Genomic DNA, 27,554 nt, shown 5'->3' on the forward strand with positions numbered 1-27,554 from the left:
CAGACACCAGCATGTCTTGGGCTGGCCAGCCCCCCCCCCCACTTCGTATACGCTCTTCGACTGACGTTGGAACAATGAGGGCACAGGACAATGGTTTCACAGTTTGGGATGCCCTCCTTATGGAACTCATAAGTACGACAGATTTTTTGTGTGTGCCCTTTTTGTTGGGAAGTTAAAGCATTTTTTATTTGAGAAGTACTTCAGAGACGACGGATTCTAAATGGGAATTTTGCTGCTGCAGGCTCTGGGCCACACAGGTTTTAAAACGTTTGGCTTTGATGGATGTTTTCATCATATGCAGAGAAGCATGTAACAAAGAGCAGTTCTGTTGTGTGTGGCTCAGCAGCCAACACACCCAAAGTCCTGCTGACTAGCCCTGCCCTGGGCAGGAGGTGGTGGTGTTGTGGCTGCTGTTCCCATTTCTGTTTCTTTCACAAAGGGCGATAAGTAGGCCAGTCCCAGGGCTGGCATAGCTTTGATGCCCATTTGGGAGCATGTGGGGCCAGCTTTGAATCATTGGCATTATTCATGGAACTTGCCCTGACAGCCACAAGGAATGTCCTGTTTTGGCCCACACTGTTGGCAGAGGACATAGGTGATACCCTGACAGTAGGCCTTCCTCTCCACCAGTGGCAATGGCGCTTATGCCACTTGGTGACTAAGCCAGCCAAATGCCAACTGCAGGATTGCACACCCGCCCCCCGCCCTCTCCACACACCATGCTTTATAAATAAAATTAATAGTTGACGCGGAAAAATGATGAGGAACATGTACGCCTGATCTTTTTATGTTGTTTTTTGTTGGGATGTTTTTATTTATTTAATTTATGGACCGTCAGGTATTAGTCATGAGCTCATTATTATTTTTATAGAACAATGAAATCTTAGGCTGCTACCAGTAAGACAAAAAGCCTTTATCTCTAATCCATACTGAAGGTTAGAGAAAAGAAATATGGCTTGTGCTCGGATTGTAATGCGTCTTTGGTTTATTCAAAGTCGCTAGCATTTCAGGGCAGCTTTTCACTTGCCTGGACTGCACCACTACAGACTGCTCTCTGAGCTCCCGTGATTCACTGTTGCTCCTTCCAGAGATTCCTGCCCAGAGAAGGCAAGCTGTGGTGATACAGTGGTACCTCGGGTTACAGACGCTTCAGGTTATGGACTCCGCTAACCCAGAAATAGTACCTTGGGTTAAGAACTTGGCTTCAGGGTGAGAACAGAAATCGTGCGGCAGTGGGAGGCCCCATTAGCTAAAGTGGTACCTCAGGTTAAGAACAGTTTCAGGTTAAGAACGGACCTCCAGAATGAATTAAGTTCTGAACCCGATGTACCACTGTACTGCTTGCTTGCCTTAACAGGATGGAGGGGTGTGTGTTGATACTTCTGACTTTTGTGTTGCCTGAATGTAGCCTATTTTGCAATGGCGGGAGTCACACTTGTTGTCTACTTTTGCCTTTGGCCCTACCTACCTCTGGGATGTGGCCTCTGCACCAGGAAGGTTTCCCTTGAGGTTCCCCACCCCTATAGAATAATTACTATAGGCAGATATTGTTCTACTGTGAATAAGGCTCTTCACCAACGGAGGTGGGAAATCTTTTTCAGCCCGAGGGCCCCAGTTACCTTATGGGCAACCTTATGGGGAGCCAGATCCTATTGGTGGGCAGGACCAGAGGTGAAGAAAATGGGGTGGGAGACACAAATATGACTCTTACATTTGTACTTTGTACATTCCAGCACCACAAAAACTAGAAGTTCCTACACACGTCATCATCCTCCATTCAGGCAACCAGGCACAGTTCAAGGCATTTGAGGAGGGTGTCAAATAGTACCGGGAAGGGCTGTGGCCTCAGAAGGAGGCGTGGCCTGGGAAGAGTCCCAAGGGCCACATAGGAAGTTATTGAGGGCCACATTGGGCCAAATTTAGCCCCAGGCTGGAGGTTCCCCACCCCTAATTTAAATTAACCAGTTGGTGGACCAGGAATCATTGGTGTTAAAGTCAACAGCCCACCATTGGGTCAAAACCAAGTTGGGGGGGGGGGAGCTACCGAAACTGCTTATTAATTGCCTTGTGCTAAATCCTGAGTGAATAATGGCTAATCTTAAATTCAGTTCTCTGAATTTTGCTGCAATTTGTTACTTGTTTTTAAAGATCCCCATTTTAGCATTTTAGTGACTTTATTTTAGCACACAAGTTTTATATGTAGTTTTGACTACACAGTTTTGCAAGCAGTTTCCACTAATACACATCTGTGTATTAACTTAACCAATATATTTATTTTGTGCCCCCTTCCCCTCTTTTAGGCATTTTCCTAAATATTATTTGGTTGGTGAACAGCACAGCATATATGTGAATTTTGGAGAAAAGCTGTGTTTCAGCTTGTGTATTGTTTCAGGCTGCAGCAACTATAGATAGGGCTCAGGTTCAGACTAACCTTTCCCTTCATAGCTTTAGGTACAAACAAGGCCTATAGCCACTGAGTATTCTGGAGACATGTTCGATTTAGTAATAAACTTTTTCTGCAGTAGGGATTCATAATAACAGCTATTGATCGTAGAAAACACACATTGTATAGGTCTTCCTTTGTTAAAGTTGGAAGACAGAAATAGCCATTGTGTGGAATGCTTTTATTTATTTATTTTAATTATTTGCTTTTATGACGAAAACTAAACTATGTATAACTTCATAAACATATCAGTGACATATACCGGTAGTTAAATCTCTGCTGTACTGTAAAATATTGGTTCTTTACTTGCAACTGGAATTCTCCTTACACAGTCATTCCACAAGGCCATGTGTTGCCAGTGGTCACCCGCTATGCTTGCTTTGCGCTACAGAATGCTTTTAATTCATTATACTAGTATGGATTAATTTAGTAAGTATAGCTTCTGTTCAATATTGGACTGTATTACTGATGTGGTGATACTGTTCCACCGCTCTACCCCATGGCTAAATATCCCAGGAGATTCTGGTTACTTATGGGTTGCATGCAAAGTTTCTCTTAATTTTAACAGGAAAGGAATTCCTCTGGATAAAGGGAATTTTTTTGTAGTGCAAGATCTGCTTAGATCTTGATGATCTTGCCTTACATGATCTGATCTGGTCCACATCTATATTCAGCAGTTTGGCATCAAGTGGTTTATTTGCAGACCATTTTGCAAAGTGCCAGGCTGTTTTTTACACATGATGCTAAAAAGAAGCATCCCCTGTGAATATTAATGGAGGAGAAAGCCGTTTGTCAGTCAGGGTGACAACCTAGACAACGCATGTTTTCAAACCGTATTACAGAGTGCTGAATGCACGAGTGCCGTGTGTCCTTAGCTTCTTTTAGCTGAACAAATCCCTTTTTAAATGGTCTCTCTCAATGTCGTCTCCCCTCCCCCCCATGCTGGAAGAAAGAAAGAGCCTAACATATATTATAATCTCCACTTCTGGGAAATGGTAATGAGAGCAGACAGTAAAGTCAGTTCACTGGTAAAGTCAAGGGCCAGGTTAAAAGTGGATACAGGGTGGGAGTTTTTTTGTTTGAGATGTCAGTCTGGTTTGGTAAGAGGAGGCTCATGGAAATGTGTGATTTCCTTTGGAGTTTAAGGTGGAGAACCCTCCAGTGTCCATCAGCCCTCACCAGCATTGGGGATGATTGGAATTTTAGTCCGGTGATATCTGGAAGGCCACAGATTCCCCAGTCTTGGTGTAAGTCAATCATTTCTTCACTTTTCCAGCAAGCTGAGGATCAAACTAGCTGCAGTGACGGCATGACTTGATAGGACTTGCAGTGAATTCTTAAAAACAAGGGCAGGACAGAGGGCAGTTAAAAATGCAGCGTGAATGGTAGTGAGAGTTGAACTCTTTGCTTACCTGTGTTCTCTCTTCCCCAAGTAGCCACATTTTCCTCGGGCAAAGGCTTCTTCTGTTCTTGGAGCTCCAGTTGGCAAAATGATGGCGGAGCAAAAGCCTACATGGTGGTAGGAACAAGGCTCTCATCCCTTCCCCACGGTGTGCTCTAAATCATCCCTTGCTTTTTATGGTTTTAGTTGGAGGCTTGATTCTAACATGCAGGCCTGGCATTGTCAGGTTTCTTTTGGCTGTGTGGCCCCCTTTATTCCTCGGTTAAAATTGGAGGCACGCTTCATGACCTTTACTCCTTTAAACGGCTTAAATGTGTTGGAGTAAGAATTACCTGCCTTCGGATGAGTCCAACCCCAGTGTTTCTGCATGAGTCACTGTTCTTCGAAGGCCAGAACTTGGTCTCGTGCAGAGTTGCAGCAGGCAGCCTCTTTTGTGGGTAGCTGGGTGCCTTGAAGTCACATCATCTGTAAGTGATTAAAATCACTGTTTCAGTACACTTGCATTTCCTTTGTGGCAAACTGTTTTGGAATTTTCGCTTGGGTTATGACCTGCACTTTAAAGGCAGAGAAAATAGACTTTGGGCACACAGTTGACTTCCTTTAAATGGCATAGATCATGATGGGGATGTTTGTTTCATGCTTGTTTCTTGCTTCTCCAAGACTGGAGGCAACTTCTAACAAAGTTAAACAGTAAACCAATACCAGTCATAATATCACAAAATCTAAGATCACAGTCTCATAAACAATGTTCCGTTAAAGAAAAGCGATACTCTTTTCCAGCAACAACAATATGGCAGTAAAGATCTAGAAGCTTGTTCAAGAGCCATCGGCACTTTGGAAGAGGCCGACTTAGCGTCCTTTCTGCAAAGCTTAAAAGCACAGCAGAGTTCCGAACCATACAAGGTTGGTTGTTCCGTATCCTCAGAGCAATTTGCAGTGAAAACCCTGCTCCTCACCGCAGATGCAGTATCTTTAGCCAACAGGGACACAGGGCCCTTCTCCCAGGACATAAACAACTTCTATGGGGAAAGGCATATGTGGATCCCTGGTTGTGACAGGGAAGAACCAACCCGCTGTAGGGCACAGAGTGCAGAAACCTGGACAGACCCAAAGAATATAAAAATATCAGATGTTGGTTTCATGCTCAGGTTGTCATGCCTCGGGTGGGTCCCACCACCTCACTTTTAAAAGGCCCTCTTCCCAGTTTAATGGGGGTGGTCTCATGATCTGATTGGGCTCAATTGTTTTAAACAATTTTTCAAGTTTTGTTGTGGTGGTGGGAGAAAATAATGCTCTTGGGCTCTGTTTCCTCCTCAGAATTCCGGCCCCCAATCCTTTATCGCTTAACTATTTTGGTGTATCTCTTGATGAGTTTTGTTATGACCAAAGATCTCTTGGATGGCAAGAAATATGAAGATTGAAAAGCCAACACTTTTATGTGAAATACTGAATTCAGTGGGACATGATCGATAGGGCAGACCACTTTATTAAATTAGGTTTGTCACATGGACTGATGGTTCACATTAGTCTTGTATCTACATACTAGGTTATGGTAGGATAAGTGGAAACTAGTATTTGTATACCAAACCCTTAGAAGACCTAGTGGACACTGACCTAGCCTGTGGTTACTATTGTTGGGTACAGTTTCTGCTGCAAGAAGGGCTGTAGGTTTTAACTGGGAATATGATTTACTTTGTATGAGCCAAAAAACACCCTGAAATGTCACATTGTAGAAAGCAAAACTCTTCCAAGTCCATAATAGAATAAATTATGTAGATGCCCAATATTATGTAAATTTTTCACTCAAGCACATTTATTTCTCAGCAAGTTGCTATTTGTTTTCATCCATAAACAGATACCACCTTCAAACTTCAATCAGTATCTAGTGATCTAGAATGTAGGAGTAAAGAGAGCTGGACCCCAAAGGTTAAAGCAGATAATCTGTCTCTTTGATGTTTGTATAAACTTAAATAAATAAAATAAAAAATTCCTTCCAGTAGCACCTTAAAGACCAACTAAGTTAGTTCTTGGTATGAGCTTTCATACATCATTACACGAAAGCTCATACCAAGAACTAACTTAGTTGGTCTTTAAGGTGCTACTGGAAGGAATTTTTTATTTTGACTATGGCAGACCAACACGGCTACCTATCTACTACTTAAATAAATAAGGTATGGACATATATTGAGACATGAGAAATACTGAATTGTGGCTAAACAGCCTGCATGCTACCCAGCCTGTGTGTATGTAATTTTAAATACATACTCGGGTTAAGTACTTGATTCGTTCTGGAGGTCCATTCTTAACCTGAAACTGTTCTTAGCCTGAAGCACCACTTTAGCTAATGGGGCCTCCCGCTGCTGCCACGACGCCGGAGCACAATTTCTGTTCTCATCCTGAAAAAAAGTTCTTAACCCGAGGTAATATTTCTGGGTTAGCGGAGTCTGTAACCTGAAGCATCTGTAACCTGAAGCGTAGGTAACCCAAGGTACCACTATACCATATGCATTCCTAGAAGACTGGGTTCAGTTTGTGAATCCAAGAGTCTCAAATTCCAGACCATAGTCTTAAGTACTGTTTAAAGATAACATGCCAAAATCAATGGAGTGATCTAAATAGTCATATACTGTACAGAGCTTGGGCATTAGTGTCAGGAAGAAGCAAACTATTTTGGCTGACTTGCCAATTTGAAGCTTGTCTACACATTAGTTACCTTATACTTGTTTGCACATTAGTTCCTTCATCCATTTGAGTACCTTAGCACCCTACAGGAACATCTCTATTCTGGACTGTTGTTTGTTTGTTCCAGCAGGGAGCATAGGCAGCTAAAGAGAATATGTTGCAACAGGGCTCAACCAGCTAAGAGTCCCCATAAGGGCAGCCAGATACTGAGCACACTGCAACTTCTCTGCTCCTGGGTTGGTCTCCAGCTCTGCCAGGACTAGGCTCTCCAGCTGGAGAGCCGCCTCCTAGCCTTGTGCTTTTGGCAAGTTGAGATTCCCTGTCACTGCTGCCAGCCACTCACCCTAGCAGCCACCACAGCTTTTCTTTGCCAGAGAAAACAAGGCATTCGCTGTACGAGCTGCTTTTCCTTTTCCTCTCTCTCTCTGGCTTCATCTGTGATTTTCCCTACCGTTATCTCTTCCAGCTACAGGCAAGAGCAGTCACTGCCAAAGCAAAATCTGAAAACAGCCCATGCAGTGGTTTCCTTGATGCTTCCAGCTAGGAAAACCTGGGGCTGCTTGGAGGAGGAGGAGATGCTGCTGAGAGTGCAGGTTGAGTCATGGGGTGGAAGTGTGGACTGTGGCTCCAGATGCCTGTACTGGCTGTTTGAATGCAAGGCTGGTAGAGTTTCCTGGATATGGTTCTGCATTAAGAGGTTAATAAGGGTACCTGCTCTGTCCGTCTGGTATTCTGTTTCTTTGAATAAAACCTGCACAAGTGCCTTTTGAAAAGCTGATTCATGTTATTGATTCGTTCAAAAATGGTATTTCCCTGTTAATGATCCACTGATGGGAATTTACTTTTAGAGATTCATAATGTATGTTCATGAAGGATGGCAATGATGCCCCAAGCTTCATTAATTTGAAACTGTTATTAATTCAGGCAGTTAGTAGTTGTGATTGCAACCATATGATCTCATAATGATATTATGGCATCTGTTATGTACAAACATTACAGGATGCAGCCTAACATCAAAAAGCCCTTCCAAATAATGTGCTGGAGGTTTTGATGCTGAACGTTGCATCCATTTGCACTTTGGGTGCTCAAGCAGAAGCCATGGTAGAATCTAGAAAGGCAACTAGCTATTCCATTCTGTGATCAGAGATTGGGCTGGATTCAGTCTAAGTTAGTCATGCTTTAGTCTCATTGAAACCAACAGGACAAACTGAAGACTAATTTAAGAATAATCCTTGGGCACAGTGAAGAGAAAAACCAAGCAGAAGAATTGCCCAATCCAAGCTCAGGCTGGCAAGGAAGATTTCTTGTTGTCTTTCTGTCTCCCACTCTCCTTCTGCCCCCACCCCCTTCAGACATGTATTTTCCCTTTATATTTTCTCCCACTTCTTCCAGTGGCACAACTATGCCAGCTCCAGAGCTGGTCTGCTCCCTTCCCCCCTTCCAGGCAGATGTGGGGGGAATGGGAGGTTTCACTCCGTAGATGTTACTGCCATTGAAGTGCCAGTAGTGAAGTGGGCAAGGGCAGCAGGGTTTTCTACCCCTGTAGAGGGGAGCCTTGAGAGGCTGGATCCCTCTGCAGGCAGAGAGGAGATCTGCTATGCCCTTAGGTCTCAAGGCACCCTTCCAGGAACTCTTGTTTTGGGTCCTTAGTCTTGATCCAGCTCATTATTATCTCCTAGAAGTCTTAAAACTGTTATGGCATCTTTAATTTTTATTTTTAAAAAGAAGAAGAAGAAGAAGAAGAAGAGTTTGGATTTGATATCCCGCCTTTCACTCCCCTTCAGGAGTCTCAAAGCGGCTAACATTCTCCTTTCCCTTCCTCCCCCACAACAAACACTCTGTGAGGTGAGTGGGGCTGAGAGACTTCAAAGATGTGTGACTGGCCCAAGGTCACTCAGCAGCTGCATGTGGAGGAGCGGAGACGCGAACCCGGTTTCCCAGATTACGAGACTACCGCTCTTAACCACTACACCACACTGGCTCTCCAGGATTGTCATTCCAGGATTGAGGAGGAGGACAGGAGGAGGGGATGAGGGAAGAGAATGCATTTTATGCCTTCTGTTTGTCTTAAGAGGCCTGGCAAGTTTGAGGGATAGTGTGGGAAGAGGTTAGGGAAATATCAGGAAATTGGTCTCTCCCTCTTGCCTCAGTGGTGCTTTCAGAACCCTGCAGAACTTTGGAGGAAGGGTTTGGTAGGAGTGCACGTTGGTATCCGCCCCAGACTCTATAAAGCAGTGGTTCTCAGACTTTTTTCTTGGCGCCACACTTTCATAATAAAAATCTGCCACTGCAGGTGTTTTTTTATTGATAAGAAATATATTGGAAAACAAAAGGAAGCAACTCCTAGCAGTGCTTGATTTATAACATTGCACGCAATTACTTTATAATACGACCACGGGACACCCAGAAAGTATAAAATAGTGCAGCTACAGGAATCATTCCCAAAGTATAATTTTTAAAAAGCCCCTTGCATGTTTACCTTAACTATGTATGGAAACTCAATGGGAGGTGTGAGCTTGCTTTTGCTGGGTAATTTCATTTATATTAAGTTGGATCTGAGACAGGCAAACTCATCTCATCAATTTCTCCCTAGCCTAGCCTAGCCTAATACTACACTATACCATAACTGCACTGATATGTTCAAATGTTTATTTGATTGCCCTTGAATCTTTCCGCCACACTTGCCATTCTCTTCTGCCACACCCTTTGAGTACCACTGCTCTTCTAAATACTCATGATCTGTGTCTTTCTCACCTTGTTCCTACAAAACATGTTTCTGGGCATTTGCTTTATATTGTTCAAAGAATTTTCTCAACAACGGGACTTTTAAATGAAGTTTCAGAAGAGTGTATTTCAGAGACACCGTGTTTTGTTTTGTTTTAAAAAAAGTCTGAAATGGCATGAATGAGCCAGTAGAATTGGAGAAAGCTTTCAGAATAAATGACGCCTTGCCACTAGCAGAAATGTTTTTTTATTGAAAAAAAACTTTGCTCAGTTAATCATGATACAAATACACTTATTCAGCCAAATTACCTTTCAGAATCTGTCTAACTAAATCAGTGGTTTCTCTGATTCTGCAAAGGAAGATGGGTACATTATCCCTAATGGTTAGCTAATGGCATATGCATTTAGAAAACTAATTAAACATTATATTTAGCAGATATTAAAAAGTTGCTTCTGTTACTCTAATGGGTTGTTTTTATTTTTTATTTTCTTTTAAAAAACAACAACATTAAGGAGAAACTTACAAAGGAAATAATAGGAAAGTAGGTGGTTTGGTTTCCAGTCCATCAAAACAGATTTCATTGAATCATAGAATTGTAGAGTTGGAAGCGACTCTGAGGTCCAACTCCCTGCTATGCAGGAATCTCAACTAAACCATCCATGGTCGTTGTCCATCCAACCTCTGCTTAAAAACTCCCAATGAAGGAGAGTCCACCACCTTTAAGGGGGTCCATTCCACTGTCACACAGATCTTACCATCAGAATGTTCTTCCTGATGTTTAGTCGGAATCTCCTTTCTTGTTACTTGAAGCAATTGGTTCTGGTCCTACCCTCTGGAACACGAAAAAACAAGTTTGCTCCATCTTCCCTGTGGTATTTGAAGATGGCTATCATATCTCTTCTCCGTCACCTCTTCTCCAGGCTAAATGTACCCAGCTCTCTTAACCATTTCTCGCAAGGCTTGGTTTCCAGACTCTTGGTCACCTTCTTTGTACACATTCCAGCTTGAAGATTCTTCTTCAAATTTGGTGTCCAGAACTGGACACAGTATTCCCAGTGTGGTCTGACTAAGTCAGAATGGAGCAGTACTATGACTTTCCTTGACCTGGAGACTATGCCTCTGTTGATGCAGCCTAGAATAGCATGATCTTTGTTTGCTGCTGCATTACATTGTTGACTCATGTTAAGCTTGTGCCCTCTAGATCCTTTTCACAGGTACTACTGGCAGATGGTTCTTCCTGCCTAAGTGTAGAACCATACATTTGTCCCTATTGAAATTTCATTTTCTTGGTTTTGGCCCAGTTCTTCAATCTGGGAAGGTGGTACAACTGGCTGTTCCTGTCGGGCATCTCCGAGGACACAGGGCATGGGAAGTGTGCACCTTTTATTTCCAGCTAGAGCTAGATTGTGTGCAGGTCTTTGGGAGAGTTTGGGGACTGTTTCTGGCAATCTACATGTTTTGTGATCTATGTCTTTTGCATTCCGTACCTAAGCCAAATTTTGGCCAGACCAGGCAATGGGAAATAGCTGTGGGTCAGTGGTAGAGCACATACTAGCCATGCAGAGGATCCCAAGTTCAGCCCCTGGTATCTCTGGGTAGACTTGGTAACATCTTAAGTTTTAAACCCTGAAAAGCCACTACTAAATGTACCATTTGGAATAAGGCAGTTTCTTTGGTTCTGTGCTTTGTTGTTGCTGCTGCTGGTAATCTTCATTGCAGAAAGCTGCCCCATAACATTCTACCAGTGAAACTGCAATGTGATGGCTGTTATCGAATGTGCATATCTATCTATCTGTCTGTCTGTCTGTCTGTCTGTCTGTCTGTCTGTCTGTCTGTCTATCTATCTATCTAATTTCCAAGCCAACTCAGTGGATTTTTTAAAAAATAATTACTCCCATCATTTGGAACTTTGCCTTTTGTGCCTTCAGTGTAGCTCCCTAAAGCACATTTTTTCCAGCAAGCTTTAACTTTCTTAAGCAGGCCCTGCCCTGGGGGAGTGAGGAGTCTATTTCACAGTCTAATACATTTCGCCATTAAAGAGCTTCCTCTTTTAATTCCAGGATATTCCAGAAGGAAGCACTTAATTTGAACTGCATTGCAATGAGTAGAAAGCTAGCCTTCTGGCATCCAATGCTTCCTAATTATTTGCCCTGGGGAGAAGAGCGGATGGCAGCGGAAGTGGAAGCAGAGGCTCTGGAGAGAAAGGAAAGATGGGAATGCTCCAAATTAAATAAACCATACCGAGAAGGAATTGGAGGTACCACATTCTTCCTTTCCGGAGACTCCCTAAAACCTTCATTTATTTTTTGACTTGCAGCTGAAAGGTTTCACTGTCACCTCTTCATTGTTCTGCAGTAGAACAACAAAAAGCTGTAACCATGTGGAACAAATATTGAGAAGCAAACTGTTTAAGCACATGGTACACTTTGTCGCATGCTTGGGTTTCCAATATTTCAGGTTTTTCTAAAGCGAGACACTTGATTCCTTCCTAACAAAGCCTGAGAAACCAGGAGAAGAGGGGATTGGTTTTGTTTTTTTAATGATGTGAAAGATTGGAAAGAAAGTCCAGCCCTGCCTTACCTTCCTGCAATGCCTAAAACCTGAATAAAAGCATATCAACTAAAAGTTGGCAGTGATGGTAGGACAGGACTTGAATAGTTCCTGGAATGCCTTCTGCTCAGGGGATTATACATGAGGTTCAGCATATAGGCCTAAAGACATCATGGCAGGAGGTTTCAGAGATGCACCTAAAATGGTCCTATTTGAAGCACTCTCATGCCACTTGAACAGTCATGGCCTCTGCCATAAAATCACAAGAACTGTAGTTTGTTAAGGGTGCAGAGAACTGTTAGGGGAGCCTGCACACAGTTCCCAGCACCCTTAACAAACTAGGTTTCCCAGGGTTCTTTGGGGGAAGCTGTAACTGTTCAAGTGGTGTAAGAGTGCTTTAAATGTATGGCGTTGAAGTAACCCGGTAAGAATATGGGAAGCTGCCTTACACTGAGAGAGTCCTTTGGTTCCTCCAGATCAGTATGATCTTTTTTGACTGGTGGTGTCTTTCCAGGATTTGGGATCAATCTAGGACCATTGAGCTATGGGCTGCCTCAAGCCCAACCTTGGATTAGTGCAAAGATGCAGATTCTCAAAGGAGAGCTCCCAGAAACTTTGCTCCTTTTTTGCTGCTGTGCTAAGCAAAGCCAAGGTTTGGCTTAGGAGGTTATCTTAACCTGGACCCAGACAAACTGCTTTTCATTCCAGTTCATATATTCACTCCAGTTTTCCTAGTTCCTTATAGTTCTTCTGAACATTTCCATACACTGACTATCTGATACTTCTGAATGCCCAACTTTATGAATGCCCTGTGCTGTAAGTCATCTTTATATCCCCCGTGGCATCCACATTTGGGTCTTATTTTAATTTTTCTGGACATACAAATATAGTTCTATTACAGTACCTGATACACTGGCAGTTAATAAGCCAGTTGCCAGATATGTTTGGAAAACAAGTCAGGAATGGGCAGTAGGGACTAGGCGAGCAGAAAAGAGACTATAATCCTCCTTGAGTATTGCTAATCATGAGGTTCGTTTTGCATTATTATGGAATCCTAACTGTTGAGGGAACTCGCCCAGTGGCTTATTTGACAGGAAAAATGGTGATGAAGTGACTGTTCCTCAGTGTTTGCCAGATACTGGAGTCAGGGGAAGAGGGAAAGCAAGAAAGAAATGAAAGGTGAGAAACTGGCAGTGTCTTTGGTTGAGTCTGGTGATGCTCTTTCAGATAGAAGCATTTTTGGAGTGAGTTCAGTTTGAACACTCATCACTATGTGTTTAATGGTTCTGTGCTTAGTCATGCAAAAGGCCTCATGGTATATTTTTCATTATCCACCTCTCCCAGATTTTTGGAAAGCTGTCATTGCATTTTGCAGTTATAAGCAGCAAAATCTGGTATCCTGAGCTGCCTTCCATCCTGTACACTTTCAAGTTTAGCAGCTTAATGGAGACCATTCCAAATTGGCTTGTCTGCTGGGAAATATTGTGTATTGTATAACTCCCATCATCCCCGACCCATTGACTATGCTGACGGTCACCCAACAACTAATATGTCATTTAGGGATTTGTGTTATTTTCATGGGCTTTTCCTATGTACTTCATTTCAACACCACCACCCCCTGCAATAGATCAATCATATAAATAAATAAATCTGGAGGGCTACAGATTTTCCAACCATGTTGTAGTGGATCCTGGGTCATGTTCCAAGATTAAACAGTAAATCTCAAGGAGAGCTAGCTAGGCTTATTAGCAATATAATGCTCCCATACAGCTGCTTATTTGCACGGGAAAGGTCATCAGTGGTGGGCAAACTCTTTTCGGGAAATTTGCCACCATCACTACCTCAGCAAGCTTCTAAGGAAACTCAGGATTCACTAGAACACAGTTGGAAAGATATTGTGATGTTGTGTGGTTTTCAGAAGGCAACCCCCTCTGCTGCCCAAGATTCAGTAAAACTACTGATTTGCTCCAATTATGTTTTGGTATACTGGCTTTCCACAAATGGTGGTTTTAACACAACAAGAATGGACGCTTTTAGATCTCCTTCCATTTCATGCAAAGAGAACGGGGAAGCACACAAGTCCAAGGTTCTTGCTGGCTTGTTCATGTAACAACAACCCATAGTTTGTTGTTACATCTGAACCTGGTCCAGAAAATCCTGACCATTTTAAAAAACGTATAAATTCTGAGGAACTTTGGGGAAGGTGCTTGAAAAGTTCAAAATCGCATGCCTTGACAACCAACATTTTAAACTTTGCATGGCTCAAAAGCTTTCCTCTGACTCTTGCTGTTGTTTGAGGAATAAAACTCTGTGTGTTCCAGTGTGGAGGGGGAAAGGCTCCAAGCATTATACATGATCAAACCCCAATTTTGTTTAAAATCTGCTGTGTTCCCTAGAGCATTGTGTACTTGCTTTACCCGGAGAGTGTACTTTTTACCAACCCCTCTCCCGGAGGTTGCACATTATCCTGTTACTTAGTTAAGAGGGGCAACTTGCCTTGTGTGGCGACAGTTTGGGAAGAGGCATAAATAAGACACAGTTAATTGAAAGCAGATTCCCACTGTCTACCTCTAAAACCCACCCAGTCCATTAAAGCTCTCATGAATGAATCACTTTTGCAAAGAGAACTCTTTGCTCTTCTTCTGCCTCACTAAACTCTTACCTGGGGGAGGTAGAAGCTCTTGAATTTGGTGACATTGATTACTAGGGAATAAACAACACGGTTAAGGTACAGTGTAGCGTTCAGAAGCCAGAAGGACACAGAGATTTAGCCCTTTGAACCTGCTTTGTTTCAATGAGTGGGTATGGTTGGTAATTGATACAGTGATAAGGAAAGGTCTTGACTGCATTACCTGGTGTCAGCTTCCGCTGCGCCCTGAACGGAGACCACAGACTGTATTTCATTTGAAGTGTGCTCATGCAAGAACAATAGATCACAGATTTAAGATGGGGCCTGGCTACTAACGCAAGAGAGCCAGGTGGAGCAGCGCGAGAGGTAAATAGCCTTTTGTTTGCCTTTTAAGAAATAATAATCGGGGCAGCTGCTGCTGGAAAAGGATTATTTATAGCAATAGCAGGTTAGGCAAATCAAGGGCAAAACTTTGCACTGTTGTGTCTTTTAATTTCTGAGTTACATCTTTGGGAGGGAATATTACAAATACCACATAGACTTACCTTACGCATCAGCAAGTCATTTTAAGAAGAGGGTTAAAAAAAAAAGCAGTAGCAGCATTTTGTCAATCTTTTTCAGTTATCCATTGGTTTTGAGTTTGTGTGTGTGTGTGTGTTAAGATTGTGCAGTTCTCTTTCGCTTGGTTCATTCTTAAGTCAGCCTGGATAGTTCAGTTGGTTCGAGTGTGGTGGTGATAATGCCAAGGTTTCAGGTTTGATCCCTCTATGTATGGGATGGCTGCATGTTCCTGCATGGCAGAGGGACTAGATGAGGTCCCCTCCAACTCCACAATTCTTTGTTTCTAGGTTTACAACATTAGGCCCATGTGCCACATTTTTATTAGATAGGGAAGGACAATAGCTCAGTGGTAGAGCATCTGTTATACATGCAGAAGATTCCAGGTTCAATCCCTAGCTTTTTCTTCTTTGGCAATCACTCGTAGCCGAGTAAGATTCTCCTCTATGAGCACAGTCTTAACAGTGAGTCCGTAAGTGACTGTGTAGGCAAAACTTTTGCATCATAGTAAAATCTATGATGCATGAATATAGCCTCACTACACTCCTTGAAAGTTGTTCAGACTGGCTAAGTGTGAGTCCATGTACAGAAAACCCCCAGCAGGGGCAGATCTTGCTCAGCAATGGATTAATGTCTCGTTAACAATAAGCTTGAAATAATAGCACTGAAAATTCAAACATGAATGAAAGAACATAGCATGGAGAGGAACAAGCTGCCATACCTCTGAAATAATTGACCATCACGACAACTAGGTTAAAGGATGTGCTACAGTAGGCTTTCTTGATCAACATCAATAAAACATCTAAAAATAACTACAGATATAGTCTAAGTTGATTAGCAGTAATTGCCCTGAGTCAGTGTAGTCACTGATGGGTGATGTCATGTGTAATATTCTCTTAAAGTGATTTTAGCAGACGTAGCCTTTTGAAGAGCTCTTATAGTCGGCATAAATATCTTCCTGGTTCCAAGCTGGATGCCAACAGTCAATGATATGTCTAAATATGACATAATACGGTATTAGATTATATCTTTGTGCTTTTCTTGTTATATGTTGCCAAAGAAAAATGACAGCATCTGTCTTTTTAATGCAAAAAGGGAGCCATTAAAATCTTTGAGAAGCAGAACATGGTAGCAGGGAAATCATGTAAGAACAATGAAGGTGAGCTTTCAAATATTTAGGATCTGCAATCCTCTCAGTCACAACATAAGCATTTGACTTTTCTGCAAAGTCTGGAGATGATAGCAGTGGAGAGATTCTTATCCTATGCTCATGAATTGAGACAGAACTTATGTGCATGTATAGAGGAGAGGGCATAGTTGGGCTGCTCTCTAAAAAGGTCTGGGCCTGACTCAATATGTGTTTGGTTAAAATGTAATAATAATAATAATAATAATAATAATAATAATAATAATAATAATAGATGCATTATAGGACTCCTCCCCCATATATATATATATATATATATATATATATATATATACACACACACCTATTGCAATGCTATGAGGAAGAAAAGGTACTTCTCTTCAGACTGGACCAATAGTATTTTTCTCAGTCCTGGTCAATCCAGAATCTTCCTACTGCTTGCCAAATGCAGGAACTAATGTTGGGCACCCACCTCCATTCTATGCCTGAAAAAGATTCTGAGGCCAACATGATAACTCAGCTGGTTAGAGCATGGTGCTGATAACCCCAAGGTTGCAGGTTTGATCCCCCTATGGGACAGCTGCATATTCCTGCATTGCAGGGGCTTGGACAGATGATCCTCAGGATCTCTTCCAACTCTACAATTCAACCTGGTATGCTGGCCTGCCACTTCCTTCAGTACAACGTCACAGATACCACACTGGACTTGAGGTCTATTAATAGACACAGGCCAGGGACCCCTACCTCCTTGTGGTCATAGCGAGCATGGGGAACCATTCCCATCCTCAACACAATAGCAATGCCAGGATCACACAAGCTGCCCACATTAAGTGAAAAGTATAATTTTGTGTTTACAATCTCTTAGCAGTTAAATAAGTATGTAACTCTGGCTCTAGTTTTTCAAATGTCTCTTCCAAGTCCCGATTCATTAGCTTTCCGCTTCACCTCCCTTCTCCAGTTATCAGTCTTTCCCTCTACAAGGGCATTATGAACCAAAAGTTGCACATTTGATTTGGAGGCATCCTCCTCCAGCAAAAGCAACTTTTAAAGAAATAAATTGGAGTGGGAAATGAATGAATGGATGAATGGATGCATGCACGAATGCCTGTTAGTTGGAAAGACCTTTTTTCTTATTCTCTTCCGCTCCTTATCACAGTTATCTTCCAGAAGGCAAAGAACCTCACCCCCCCAAAAAAAATCCCCTTAACTGTCAATACAATCAATTGGGATTTGTCCCCCCCCCCCGGTCAATAATTAACAAAAGCTTTAAATCAATTCAGCTTTGCGGTACTTGTTGTAATACTTAATGTTTAACAAGGAACTGTAATCCTCTTTCACCATTGAAGCATTTGGCTTTGTAGAATGTAAAAGTGATGACTGGATAAGTTAAATAATGGCCAGGATCCAACCTACTCCAGTGTTTTGAGTGGAAAGTGTTTACGTTCAAGTGGAAGTGGCTTTATTTCCTGCTGGTGAGAGTCCATTGGGCATTATAGGATGTTGCTTCAGAAGCGTTGTGGTGGGGGTGGCTTTGTGGGGCAGCAGAGGATGCTGTTGGAAGGGGGTGCTGAAAGGAGATCATCATTCATGGCACTTTAGACCCCACCCATAGCTTGCTTGCGGTTTCACAAGAAAACAGAGCAGGAGCCATATTTAGTTGGCGTGCTATGTCTCAATGTCAGGGTAATATGAGCCATGGCTCATTGCGGCTCAGCCCAAAGCCAGCATTCAGGGAGAAGGATCAGTCGTCTCATAAGAAGAGGATATTTCAGAGAATGGGCAGAGTGCCTTCCAGTGCTGGTTGGCAACACTAAACTAAGCTGACAGAGAGAGGGCCACCCCCTGGAATGGTTGTAACAGTCATGGTGGATGCAGTGATGCAGGCTGGTCCCCTTTCTTCCTAGTGCCATTTGTCACTTCCGATTACTGAGAAAGGGGGGGGGGGATAAGGCAGCGGAGAGTTTGGTGAGGACACAATGCCAGGAGCTGTGGATTGGCTCTGCCATTGCACATGCACCGAGCTCCCTGCTTCCTTCTGTGTCCCAAGTAAGGATGCAGGCAGGAGGGAGCTGGCTGAGGGCAGAATGAAGTTGTTGGAGCAGTGCCCCATTTGTCCCCATTGACTAGCTTCCCCTTCTCAGCACTGAGTAATCAAAACCAGCCGATAGGCATCCAGGAGGAGGAGAAAGGCTTTCAAGTCAGCGAATGTGTCTTATTGGTATGCTTGAATTCCTACACCTCTTAAATTAGAAATGAAATCCTTGAGGGTAGTCACAAATAACTGGCAATTGCCAGATAGCCATTTAAAAGGTTCTCGTGTGCACATGTGACCTTGTGGGGGAGTCATTTCTCCCTACCATCCTGTTACTTCTCCATTTCTCCCAGATTATTGAGCCTTGGTAACAATGGTAGTTTTACCATGTGGTTAGAGGTTCCAGGCAGCCATCTATCTCGCCATGTGGATACAATTACCATATGCTAAGCTTTAAAGTGATGACTACTTGGCCTGCAAGCATTTATTTTTATAGTCCAAGGTAAAAAAAATTTTTTTCCAGGATGGAGGCTTTGAGCAATTTTACTTTGGGATTTTCTCCAATAATGAAGCCTCTGTGGAGAAAAGGAAGTCCAGCAAATTCATTCTCTATCTCTGAATATAGCTTCTCCATCTCTGGTGATGCCATAATTAGAAACTGTACATCCTTCCTACATATCTGAAGCGTTTTTCTCCCCACTGTGTCAGCATTATATTTTAGCGTTGTGGTCAAGAGCTAAGGCCATAAAGGTATTTTTAAGCTAAAGTTCCTTTAAGCCAGTAAGTTCAGAAACTCTTTTGACTTGTGGCCTTCTTCTAAAAGTCAGTTTACCTTTTGGAACTCCTTTCCCACTGAGCTTTTTTAAAAAATGAGTGAGAGTCACCTGGGATATCCTCTATCCATTGTTGGGCTCCAACTCCCCTCTGTTGAGGCTTTCTTTTTACAATCAAGTGGTCTTTTAAGTTTTATGAGCTAAATAAATGAACTAGAAGGGAAGCCATGGGAAAATACTAAAATAATATTTAGTGATGGGGGATTGGAGATTGGAAATTGAATTTCATGGTTCTAAAACCCCTGAGCCTGTTTCAATCCAAGTCCATAATGACCTGAACTTTGTAACTTCCCCATCTGTGAGTGTCCCTATTACCCACTTTTCCTAACTTAAACAAGCAAAATGGGTTTCAGGCAGGATTTGAGGAGCTACAGTGGTACCTCTGGATACAGACACTTCAGGTTACAGATGCTTCAGGTTACAGACTCCACTAACCCAGAAATAGTACCTCAGGCTAAGAACTTTGCTTCAGAATGAGAACAGAAATCGTGCGGTGGTGGCGCGGCGGTGGCAGTGCGAGGCCCTATTAGTGGTACCTCAGGTTAAGAACAGTTTCAGGTTAAGAATGGAGCTCCGGAACAAATTAAGTTCTTAACCCGAGGTACCACTGTATAAACATCAGAATTGAGTTCTGGATGCTGCCACAACTATAAGCAACAGCATCTACTGGACAGTGGGAAACATAGAAGCAGGGCTGGGTGCTATCTGGTTTTCAACACCACGATGTACACCAGCTAAATATAGCAATATATCACCATATATCGGCAGTGGTGGAGGGTCTTGCTGGGCCTCCCTGCAGTGGCAAGGGGCCCACCATACCTCCCCACAGCAGCGGAGGGCCTTGACGAGGCTCCCTGCGGCGGTGGAGGGCCTTAAAATATAAGGAAGTAGTGGATTTAATAAAAAATATAAAGTAAACTTCCATATAATATATTTAATGTATTTTCAACTAATTTAAGAGTAGTTTAAGTGATTTACTAGCCAACTTGCATCTGCTTCCCCACTCAGAGGTCCCACTTATAGTTTCAATCTATGCATGTATAAGCCCCACTGAGTTCAACTAAACTTGCTTTTACTTTCCTGGGAGTAAGTCTCGATGATTTCAGTAGGGATTGCTTGTGAGTAGATATGCATTTGCTTGCACTGCTTACCGACAAATCCCCTCCCCATCATTCTCACATAGTACCCAACCTCCCATTTCAGCATAAGGCAGCCAGCTAAACATTCTCCTCTCCATTCAGTCCTCCACAGAAGCCCCCCTCCCCCCGCAAAAGCCCCCATACCACCAATCTCTCCCCTTTTTAAATCTCTCTTCCTTTTAAGGGAGGGAAGGAGGGCAAGCAAGCAAGCAGAGACTTAATCTCCTTTAAATAAATTTTAGAAACCTTCATTTTTAATATGGGGGAAAACTATTTAGGGGGAACCACCAGAAGATAAAATAAAAACTCTTCCCACTCTCTTTTTTTTTGGGAGGGGGGTCAGTGTGAGGAAAGAAAGAAGTGTTTTCCAGTTCTTTGTTTACATTCTCCGTTTACTTTGCCCCTGGATCTTTAATTGTCTAGCCATGGGGGTCCCTCCTGGATTGTTAGCAGGCTCTTCATAATTAGCTGAGTTCTAAGTGGAAAGATACAGGTGAAACTAGAAGAGTTTGCTGGTTTGTGTGAGAGCTTATCCTTACTTCTTATTGGCTAGGAGGGAGTACAGTGGTGCCTCGCAAGACGAAATTAATTCGTTCCACGAATATTTCGTCTAGCGAATTTTTCGTCTTGCGAAGCACGGTGTCGGAAAAGTTTTGGAAAAGCTTCAAAAATCACCAAAAACCTCAAAAAAGGCTACCACACCGCGTTCTATGAGTTGCTCCTCAAAGTCAAGTCGCAACTGTATTAACGGTGTTAAGAAAAAGGAAACAAACTTGCAAAAAACGCAAGACGTTTTCGTCTTGCGAAGCAAGCCCATAGGGAAATTCGTCTTGCGAAGCAACTCGAAAACGAAAAACCCTTTCGTCTAGCGAGTTTTTCGTCTTGCGAGGCATTCGTCTTGCGGGGCACCACTGTATACAGTGGTACCTTGGTTCTCAAACTTAATCCGTTCCGGAAATCCGTTCCAAAATCAAGGCGTTCCAAAACCAAGGTGTGCTTTCCCATAGAAAGTAATGAAAAACAGATTAATCTGTTCCAGACTTTTAAAAACAACCCCTAAAACAACAATTTAACATGAATTTTACTATCCAATGAGACCATTGATACATAAAATGAATGTACTGTACTATAAAATAAATAAGACAGTATTGTAGATGATTTAGAATCCCCCCCTTACCTACACTGATGATAGTCATTGTTTGGATGGGGGGCTTTTATCCATTTCTGCAGTCACACACAATCAATCAATCAATCAGTAGCTGAACAGGGTTCCACACAGTCACAAAAACAAATTAACCGAAAAAGCCCCCAAAACACAAAATCAACAGCAAAAACAAAAGTGCCAAACTTAATCTGTTCCGGTAGTCCGTATGACTTCCAAAATGTTCGAAAACCAAGGCACAGCTTCTGATTGGCGCAGGCGCCCCGGAAACAATAGCCGACAGCTATTGGCTCCTGAAAAAGTTTGAAAACTGGAACACTTACTGGAACGTTTCCAGCATTTGGGAACCAAGGTGTTTGAGAACCAATGTACCACTGTGTTACCTTGTTGAAACACTACGATGTTGTTTTAATACCTGGCATTCAACGATTTATCACACAGCCCTATATCGGAGCCACATTTTCTTGGGACTGTGATCTGGATGTGCTGACATGCACTTGCTTCAGCATCCATTGACCTGGGGAAGCAGTGTACAATACCTTGAGCATTTCCCACTATCTGTTTCCATGGAATGCTTGTGTCACTGTCCACCTCTTTGTGATGTCAACTAATGTTGCAACAAGTATGTGTGGCAATAGCCTCAAGTCGGTCTTGCCAGCTCATTGCCTTGGTAAGGTGAATTTGGATAAAAGAGGAAGGGCTGGCTTGGAGGTTAGTAACAAAGAGATCTCTAGGCCCCATAATGCTCTAGCCTTCTGATAACATCATCAGGAATGATGGGACTGGGCAGGAAATATGTGGAGAAAGCCTTGTCTCCCACTGCCCTGCCTTTTCTGTGGTTGGATTAGAGGGTGATTTAAATACAGTGGTACCTCGGGTTAAGAACTTAATTCGTTCTGGAAGTCCATTCTTAACCTGAAACTGTTCTTAACCTGAGGTACCACTTTAGCTATTGGGGCCTCCTGCTGCCACCACGCCACTGGCCCGTGATTTCTGTTCTCATCCTGAGGTGAAGTTCTTAACCTAAGGTACTACTTATGGGTTAGCAGAATCTGTAACCTGAAGCGACTGTAAGCTGAGGTACCATTGTATATGTGTCCCATGTCTGGGACCGTGTTTGAAATTCTCCAGGCGCCAGGTGCAGTTTACACCTGGCTATCGGCCACTTGAGACCAAGTTAAGATGCCCGGGCGCCAGGATGGTGCCTGACGTCTCCACCACCTGGAGGGGCATGCCTGGGGATCCTTGGATCATTCCTGATTTCACATACAGTGGTACCTCAGGTTAAGTACTTAATTCATTCCGGAGGTCCGTTCTTAACCTGAAACTTAACCTGAAGCACCACTTTAGATAATGGTGCTTCCTACTGCTACCGCCGGAGCACGATTTCTGTTCTCATCCTGAAGCAAAGTTCTTAACCTGAGGTACTATTTCTGGGTTAGCGGAGTCTGTAACCTGAAGCGTATGTAACCTGAAGCGTATGTAACCTGAGGTACCACTGTACTAGCAACACATCCTGTAGAATTCTATCCATTATATTTTATCAGCACAATCAGAATGAATTTGAGGAACCAAAAAGTCGTCTTGAAAAATGCGACTTTTGAGCTGTCTGGCCGAAAAATGGCAACTAGGCATTCCGTTTGGGTGACTGTAACCCTGGTTTAAAGAGCCACTTGGTGCCTAGCTTATATATCTGAGTTTCTAACACTGGTTTCGGGTGCAGTGTGGCAACCCCAATTTGGAGCCATGTGGGCAACCCTCTGAGTGTTTGTCCTTATTGTGCTATTGCTGTAGAAGTGCTAAGCTTCAGATCAGCAGCTTGGAACAGTGATCAATATGATAGCCACTTCATTTGAATGCCTTCCTGACAGGAGATAGACTTTCTTAATTGCTATAAGTGCCAATACAGTTGAGAGTCTGTTGGTATTCATCCAACTTCCATGTGAGTGTTGGCTGTGTCCTAGACTAAGCTTGAGTCCCTACCCACTTTTCAAGGTCTTCAGGTTACCAGTAAATTATATCTATACACTTGGCAATTTCTTTGCAAAATCCTGCAACTAATTGAAATGCCCTATATCAAACAGCAGACCATCAAAATAATTGCAGAAAAAATGGGGGGAAGGCTTCAATTTAAACTTTGAGGACAAAAGCTTTGATGCAGGGGAAATCAGACAAGGTCCCTCCCCCGCCCCTGCTTATATGGAAGCTTGCCAAAGGTTGCATTTATGTTCATTGAAACTTTAATTCCAAAAACCAGCACTTAAATGCTAATAGGAACAGGGTTTAGAAGCTCAACTGCCCTTCTCTCTCTCTCTCTCTCTCTCTCTCTCTCTCTCTCTCTCTCTCTCTCTCATACACACACACACACACACACGCACACACACCACAAATGTAAGTTAATTCCCCACTCCCAAATCTTGAAAGTTGGCATGTGTGTTTCTAGTTTGCTGACATTTCTTTACAGCACAAGGGAGAGAGGAACCTTCCCCTTACTCCTTCCAGTATGTCAGTAGGCAAAGCAGTTACAAATTTGTGGGAAAATACTGTTTGTGTATCTTTTTCTGTTGGAATTTCAAATAGGGCTAAGCTGAAATGGCCTATGTTTTAATTTGACTTTGTTTTCACACAGATTAGAAAATATCCCTTTTCCAGTAATTCTTCAACACGCGCTGCTAAAACAATTCAACCATGTTTTGAATGGCATTAATGCTAGAGAACATTCAAGTTACTGTATACACCTTGGGGCTCCTTGGATCAACCAGATATCCCAGGTACAGTCATACCTTGGTTTGCGAACGTGATCCGTGCGGGAGGCACATTTGCAACGCGCAGTGCTGCATCTGCGCATGCACGTGATGCGATTCGGCTCTTCTGCGCATGTGCATGACGTCATTTTGCAGTTTTGTGCATGCACGAGCGCCGAAACCTGGAAGTAACCCGTTCTAGTACTTCTGGGTTTGGCGTGGTCCGTAACCCGAAAACATGCAACCCACAGCATTCGCAACCCAAGGTATGACTGTAGTGGCAAAAGAGGAAGAAAGAGGCGAGCCTCACACTGGTGCCCAGACATACAAGAAACATTAATAATATGAAATTTTCAAGTATCATAGACTTTCTAGAGTTGGAAGGGACCATGAGGGCCAACTAGTCCAGTCTGTAGCAGTGCAGGAATCTTTTGCCCAGTGTGGGGCTCGAACCCATGACCTTAAGAGTCTCATGCACTGCTAACTGAGCTATGTGTTTCAGTGAGGCACAAAAACAGTATTTCGGGTGGGCCCTTAGAGGGCAATTGGAATGCTGCTTCTTTTCTGTGCAAACTGTACTCTGTGAGCAGTCACCCTGTTGCTCAAGTGTCGCTGCTGCTGATACAAGAGCATTCAAGTTGCTCCCTAGAGAGCCTGCACAATGGATGTCACCCTTTTGGGTGTTTCTGCATCTGACTGTGTCACCTTATTTTAGACACTGAGGGAAGCAGCAGAAAAGTTGCTAACGGAGAAGGCACAAAACTGTTTTGGCAAAAAAGGGAGTTTTCTAGTGTCTTGTGTTCTGTTTGGCAAGCAGTTATTCGGTACTTGAAGTACATATTGTGAGACAAAAGTAGAATGTTGCAAATATTTGGATGAGCCTTAACTGTAGATCAGGATGTGGGCTTGTTGATCTTCACCTCTTCCTTTTCCCCCAAGGGGAGCAATCACTGTGATACAAGTAGCATATTTGTGTTACACTTTGGAAACCTTGGAGAGTCCCTGTTTTGACCTTGGAAGACCCATTGTGACAAACATTGAGAACAGGGTGCTCTCCTGTACCAGTTAGGTTTTGTTCTGTATAACAGCTGGAAAGGATAAGGAGTTTGTACATGCGACTGGGGCTAGGGGTGAGGGAGAGATTGAATTCAGTTTGCAGTAAAAATTGAACCTACCTAATTTGCACTGCTCAGGACAGTGGGAGAACTAAAACACAGCTGTCCTTCAAAATGTGTGCACCTCTGAATCTCGTTGTGATGCAGTTCTCGAACCAAACGTTTACAAAAAAGTATATATTAGTGGAAACATGCATTACATTAGAGAAAACCACATGCAAAAATATGTTTATTAGGAGAAAGTCACACTAAAATGCTGATGAATTTTCATGTTACACACACATATTTATACACATGCAATGCAGATGAGGTGCCCACATATATGTGTGCTCAATATAACAAATGGAGAGGGTCACAAATCATACTTTTCCCATGCCTTCCCAAGTATATATACATGCTAGGCCTTAGGGTAGATTCAGATTAGGAATATGAACTTTGGGAATTCTATTGCAAAGTGACTTGATCCATGCTTCCTGGACTAATGTGCAGGTTGGAACTTAATTATCTGCCGGTGTTCCCAAATATTGGAACTTTTTTATATTAAAAAAAAGACACAGGGAACCTTGTCTTTGCATACTGTTTTAAAACTATTTTTGACTCAGAAGAATAATTTCTAAGTGCATTTTAAACCTATTTTGATACATTTCCTTTACTCAATAACAATTTCAGTTGAATGCAGAAATGGCATGGAACAGATTTATAGGTGTGCAAATGCAAAAACAACCAAAAATATACTGATTTGCTTAGGCCAAAACACAGATAAGCAAGATTTCCCCCTAAGAAATGCAACTTATCACATGAAACCCCAAGCTTGAAGCACTATCTTGAAACGCGTCTGTTTTACTGGTGGTTCAGAAGGCTCAGTTATTGGTTGGTATGGTTGCCAGAGTTCTTTGTGCTGCAGTGTGTCTTCACAGTTAGCTCAAAGGAAAGTACAAAAAAAAAGAGGAAGAGGTGAGAGAAATGGGCATGAAGGGACAGGACAGGTGCTAGTATTTTGTGGACATAACAAGGGCTGCTGAACACTGACTTACTAAGTTTCCCTCTACATGATTAGCAGATGGAATTGAGTTTCCACTTTTGTTTTCCACATATATTATCCATGTGGGAGAACTAAGGGACTCTGTTAAAGTTATCATATAGTAAACACTGTTTGTTGCTTCTCTTCAAAAAATGCTTCCTGGTTGGTCTGGGGGATCAGTTTGCCCTTTTTTTAAAAAACGGAAATACTTGAATTGTAACTATTACTTTTTAAAAATCTCTATATAAAACAGCTTCTAGTATATAAAACAGAACACAATCAAAATAAAAACAGGATACTGTCGTTAGTTTCCTGTTCTTGCATTTGTGTCACACCTGCTCACAGTGCTACAGCATCAGGTGCTCACAGATCGTATATCATTAACTCATGTAAATGTTATTAACAAGACTTGAGTCAATACTGCTGCGCATTGTACAAGCGATTACTCTGTCAGCTTAGGGCAGATCCACACCTCGTATTTAAGAGCATATCCAGTTGAACATTTAAAACTTCTGATTTCCCTCCAAAGAATCCTGGGAACTGTGGCTTGCAAAGGGTACTGTGAATCATAGCTCCGTGAGTGGGAAACTGCAGTTCCCAAGATTCTGTGGGAGAAGCCATGTGCTTTCAGTGTGCTTTAAATGTATGGTGTGGTTTTGCATTTAGTCCTCCACAGAAAGGGTTGCTTTGTGTGTTTGTTTTTGGGTAGATCAGAATATTTTAAAGACTATTATAAAGGCATTGGTGATTCACATTAAGTTTCTTTATGCACTCAAGGGCAGTTCTAAATTCTGGAAGGATGCAGAATTCAGTGGTGGATTTCAGGCCCACTGGGGATGGGACCTTCTGAAGTATGGGAGGCAGAGGCTCACAGTACATGGGAGAGCTTTATTTGCAGTATGCAGTCCATAGCAGTCTCATTGGTCTCTGTAGAGGCCCTGGTGTTTGACCTAGTTGGCCTAGAGGTCTATGCCCTCTTCTCATGGTACTCACTCAGAAAGATAAACAGAACTATGAAGGGGATTTCGTAGAATTGTAGAGTTGGAAGGGATCCTGAGGGTCATCTGTCCAACCCCCTGCAATGCAGGAATATGCAAGTGTCCCATACAGGGATTGAACCTGCAACCTTGGTGTTATCAGCACCCGCTCTAAACAACTGAGCTATCCAAGTACTGTACATCTTTAGGCCAACACCCTGAGGTAGCACAGTCCATTCCAGCCCCTAGTCTTTTGAGAGATAACATACCAAAGGAGACAACCTTTTCTCTACATAGACCAGCGGTTCTCAACCTGTGGGTCCCCAGATGTTGTTGGACTACAGCTCCCATCATCCCTGAGTTCTGGCCTTGCTAGCTAGGGGTGATGGGAGTTG

At 42.7% G+C, this 27,554-nt stretch overlaps 1 protein-coding gene and 1 long non-coding RNA gene across 12 annotated transcripts in view; one reads left to right on the top strand and one right to left on the bottom strand.

The window, feature by feature from the left end:
- The window catches only part of LOC310706650, a 38,044-nt gene extending 16,190 nt beyond the window's left edge, over positions 1 to 21,854 (bottom strand). Inside the window, exons 1-4 of one of the 5 annotated variants that reach the window (XR_014526003.1) lie at positions 21,718 to 21,854; positions 4,178 to 4,310; positions 3,087 to 3,203; positions 969 to 1,094 (exon numbers count right to left, since the gene is read on the bottom strand). This is a non-coding gene — a long non-coding RNA (uncharacterized lncRNA). Of the gene's footprint in view, positions 1 to 961; positions 1,113 to 3,086; positions 3,204 to 4,064; positions 4,311 to 21,717 lie in introns of those variants that run through there. The other 4 variants (XR_014526002.1, XR_014526004.1, XR_014526001.1 and 1 more) reach the window with 4 other exon arrangements.
- Positions 1 to 27,554, top strand: part of RET (ret proto-oncogene) — a 121,421-nt gene that overhangs the window by 36,509 nt on the left and 57,358 nt on the right. For 2 of the 7 annotated variants that reach the window (XM_083502404.1, XM_083502405.1), the window contains one exon: positions 11,313 to 11,509. The exons of 3 other annotated variants lie outside the window; for them this stretch is intronic. In XM_083502404.1, the coding sequence (XP_083358530.1) occupies positions 11,313 to 11,509 (197 nt within the window). Of the gene's footprint in view, positions 1 to 11,312; positions 11,510 to 12,959; positions 12,982 to 21,936; positions 22,014 to 27,554 lie in introns of those variants that run through there. 2 more of the 7 variants (XM_083502408.1, XM_083502410.1) reach the window with 2 other exon arrangements.

The sequence above is a fragment of the Podarcis liolepis genome (assembly GCF_965112155.1).
Source record: "Podarcis liolepis genome assembly, chromosome: 5".
Taxonomy (NCBI): Eukaryota; Metazoa; Chordata; class Lepidosauria; order Squamata; family Lacertidae; genus Podarcis; species Podarcis liolepis.